This window comes from Rhinopithecus bieti, unplaced genomic scaffold, assembly GCF_001698545.2.
Source record: "Rhinopithecus bieti isolate Rb0 unplaced genomic scaffold, ASM169854v2 scaffold_5889, whole genome shotgun sequence".
NCBI lineage: Eukaryota > Metazoa > Chordata > Mammalia > Primates > Cercopithecidae > Rhinopithecus > Rhinopithecus bieti.
The window spans coordinates 3,074,648-3,078,551 of NW_016805277.1; the positions used below are offsets into that span (position 1 = coordinate 3,074,648).

At 54.1% G+C, this 3,904-nt stretch overlaps 1 protein-coding gene across 1 annotated transcript; it reads right to left on the reverse strand.

Moving 5' to 3' along the window:
* Positions 1–273: 273 nt before the first annotated feature.
* On the reverse strand, positions 274–3,206 carry IL13 (interleukin 13). Its single transcript, XM_017871929.1, has 4 exons — positions 3,025–3,206; positions 1,912–1,965; positions 1,559–1,663; positions 274–1,212 (listed from the first exon to the last, which is right to left on the reverse strand). Exons 1-4 carry the CDS (start codon positions 3,196–3,198, stop codon positions 1,105–1,107), a joined length of 441 nt encoding a protein of 146 aa, XP_017727418.1. The 5' UTR covers positions 3,199–3,206; the 3' UTR covers positions 274–1,104.
* Positions 3,207–3,904: the final 698 nt, after the last annotated feature.

Consider the following 3,904-nt stretch of genomic DNA (forward strand, 5'->3'; position numbering starts at 1 on the left):
TCCTCATGCCCTCCTTGAACCCTGACAGCCTGGCCCAAGTCTCTCCGTCCTCGCTGGCACGGCAGACAGAAGGTAGGGCTTCCTTCAGGCCATGTCCCTATCCCCGGGAGCTAGCTTGCTTTCAGCCCAGGTCACTGCACCCCATCATCCTCACTGTAATCCATCCCAGTCCTCTCCTCCAACCCGCCAGCCTCCCAAAGAGCTCCTCAGAGTCTTCAGACCACACACCAGTGTCCCCAAAGGCCAAAATGAGAGACAAATACAATCAGGCCTATTTGTCACCAACTTTATTTCTGGCTTCAGTTTGACAGTCAATGAAACAACTTGCTCAATGTCCCCTCCCCCAGTGTTCAAGGCACCCTTCTATATATTATTAACTCTTTGCTAACATATTTAATATTTAAATACAAGGAAAAACAATAAATTACTCGTTGGCTGAGAGCTGGCTGCTGGCTGGCAGACAGGAGCAGCTGTTCTGCTCCTCTCCTGACCCTGCCTTGAATGAGGCTTCGAGGCCCCAGGACCCCAGTGAGGTAGCAGAATTCTGTACACAGTACTTATTACCAGGGACTCCTGGTGTCCACTGCTTTAGTGCTGGGGCCCTGAGTCTCTGAACCCTTGGCTCCAAGTGCCAGCAGCCACAGTCTTCCCCAGTCCCCAACGCTGACAAACACACTCATTTAAATAACACACAATAATAAATAAGGCCAAGAAGAAATGTGCCTGAGCTGCTCTCTGCCTCAGTTGCCTGTGTGTGAAGTGGGGACCTCTCCCACCACATGTCTGGCAAGGGGGGCACCCACTGTAATGCTACAGTGTGCTCTAGGGCAGGGGAGGGGTGTAGGGACACGTCATCCCCGGATCCACCGAGCTCAGGGCCCTGGACAGAAGAGGCCCACTAGGCTGAGCCCTGGGCAAGGGGAAGGCTGGGGTCGGCTAGGCTGAAGACAGGCAGCACAGGCTGAGGTCTAAGCTAAGGAATTTTACCCCCTCCCTAACCCTCTTCCCCACCTCCCCAAGACATTTTTGACAACAGAAAGAAAAATGAATCTGCAACTTCAATAGTCAGGTCCTGTCTCTGCAAATAATGATGCTTTCGATGTTTCAGTTGAACTGTCCCTCGCGAAAAAGTTTCTTTAAATGTAAGAGCAGGTCCTTTACAAACTGGGCCACCTCGATTTTGGTGTCTCGGACACGCAAGATGGAAAACTGCTGCAGGATAAAGAGGCCAGCGCGTGAGTGGGACGCCAGAGGGCAGAACGACCCGCACAAACCAGGGGCTTTCCAGGGACTGTCTCATTCAGTCCTCACGGAAGTCCCCATGAGGTGAGTACTGTTAGTACCTCTACTGTACAGATGTGGACATTGAGGCCCAGGTAGGAGTCAGGAGCCCTTGAGCCCAGGTCCTGTAAATCCCGAAGGCCATGTCCCTGCTGCCACAATGGCCCCACCCCTGAGTGAACACACACCTTGGATATTCAGCCAGCTTCCCTTCAGTGAGCCCAGGGTTGGCAGGAGGGGGTGCAGGGTGGGGGTGAGAGGTTGGGGGGCGCCTTACCCCAGCTGAGACCTTGTGCGGGCAGAATCCGTTCAGCATCCTCTGGGTCTTCTCGATGGCACTGCAGCCTGACACGTTGATCAGGGATTCTAGGGCTGCACAGTACTGTGGAGAGGGGACACTGGGGGGTCAGGCCCTGCTGGGGTGGCTGCCTTTTGTGAGTCTGCAGGATGATGGGGCTGAGATGCCTGGTGCAGGTGAGTCTGGGTGGTGGGAAGGGCCCAGATTATTGGGGGAGGGAGGAGAGCGCTTGAAGCTTGCTTGGAACCCCAGCCATGGAAGGGAGTCTCAGAGAAGATAAGCCCAAGGCCTGGAGCCTCTGCCCCATCCTCCCCGCACCTGAAGGTCCTTACCACGCCAGCTGTCAGGTTGATGCTCCACACCATGCTGCCATTGCAGAGCGGGGCCTGCGGGAGAAAAGTGACAGTGAGCAGAGTGCTGGCAGGGGTCGTGGGCCTGCCCTGCCAGCCCAGGCCAGGTCTGCACCAGCACAGGCCCCACACGCATCCCTCGTGTGGCGCAGAGGCAGGCCTGGCAGCCCCTCAGCGTTCCTGAGCTTCGTTTTCTGCTTTGAACAGTGGGCGTGGGGGTGAGGACCCATGTATAGGGTCTTGGAACTGAGAGAAAAAAATTGAGTGACACCACTAGTAAGGGACAAGCTGCATGTGAGGCTTGCCATAGTCAGGGCAAGAGGACAGGGGCCTGCGGAAAGGGCCAGGGCGGGGATGAGTGAAGTAGTGGTGGCCTGGGCCACTGTTGACCAAGACAAATCAGATGGGAGGCAGTGGGGGTCTGGTGTATTAAATGCCCTGCCTTCTGATTGTGAGGGAACATTGCAGTTAGGAGCATGGGCACTCTGGTGTTGGCCAGGCCTGGCTTGAATCCAGCCTCTGTCACTTAACCTCACTGAACCTTAGCAGAATGGGTTCATTGTACCTGCCTCTTGAGGTGGCTGGCAGTGATGAAATGACACATAAAGCACGTGTACCAGGCCTGGTGTAAGCAGCGCTCAAGACGTGAGCTGTTACTAGTGAGGCAAGGAGTGGACTCTACTAACAAATCCTCCTGTAAGGGCAGGCCTATTACGGTGCTGGGGAGAATGGCTGCATTATTATGGTCAAAATCCAGTTGGCAAATGCCACATGGTTCTGGGAGGGTGCTGGCCCTTCTCTGCTGTCCTCTGTTCAGGAATGGCTGAGTAGGAGCTGGCAGTGGCAGACAAGGCCAGGCCAGGAGAGCAGGTAGTCCCTGGGGACTCTGCCAGACCCCTTCATAGGTCCATCCACACTGCTGAGCCCCCAGCCCAGCTCCTCTTTCTCTCATGGCCGGGCCAGGCCTTGGTCCATGGGGATTCTTCCTGACCCTTAGGCATCTTAGGATCTAAGCCCAGCTTGCTCATTACCTCATCCTGGGAATCACCCACCCTGGAGCCCTCATAGCTAGGACCCTGGCTAGCCGACACTCACCTTCTGGTTCTGGGTGATGTTGACCAGCTCCTCAATGAGCTCCTTGAGGGCTGTAGAGGGAGGCACAGGGCTTGGGGAGGCAAAGCCGCCGAGGTAAGTGAGAGCAATGACCATGGTCAATAAGAGCTCCATGAGGCCCAGTGCCAACAGGAGAGGATTGAGGAGCGCACGCATAGGCTGGGTGGCTTGTGGCCTTGGCGTCTTGTGGCAGCTTTTATAGGCCCAAGTGGTGACGCCTGACACCATGGTCTCTGCTTTTTCAGGCACTATCTAGAAACCACATCTTTACTCATCTTGATTTTACTTTGTGGAAAATCCAGTGTCGCATAAAGGAAAGAGTTTGATTTCTCGTGGACTTATTGAGAAGGGTCCAGGGCAGAGTTTCCAAGATCTGGGTGGGTTTAATTCCAGCGGCAGGCAAGGGGCCCTGAGAGCGGCATGGCATCTGCAATGCTGCCCTGAGTTCCAGCAGTTTTGCCTGTGACAACCCTGAGTACCTGGACAGCTGACCCAACTCTGAGCTCCTGTCTTCAGACCCTTTTGGGTCACCGGAAGTGCTGGGCAGATAGTGCACTGTGGCTGTGGCCACAGTCTACCAGCTATGGGAATTCGAGGAGTTTTTTTTTTTTAATAAACCAGTCTCTTAAATTAAGTAATACTTGCTTGGATACAAAATTCAAACAGGCAATAGAAGAGTAAAGTTCACTTCTTTTGGCTTGCCTAATTCCTCCTTGGCCCCACTGTGGGAGGGATTGTCAAAGTTCAGATTTCCAGGTCTCCACTGAGCAATCCAGACAGATTCAGAGGTCTTCCTGGGACTTTTTTTTTTGGTGTTTTTTGTTTTTTTGGAGATGGGATCTCACTATGTTGCCTGCCTAGG

Bases quoted from the DNA above. Each gene is read 5' to 3' on its own strand.
- IL13 (XM_017871929.1), bottom strand. From the start codon at position 3,198: ATGCGTGCGCTCCTCAATCCTCTCCTGTTGGCACTGGGCCTCATGGAG. The intron at 1,664-1,911 runs GTAAGGACCTTC...CCCTCTCCACAG, and splicing joins TCAACCTGACAGCTGGCGTG to TACTGTGCAGCCCTAGAATC. The intron at 1,213-1,558 runs GTAAGGCGCCCC...TTTATCCTGCAG, and splicing joins CGCACAAGGTCTCAGCTGGG to CAGTTTTCCATCTTGCGTGT.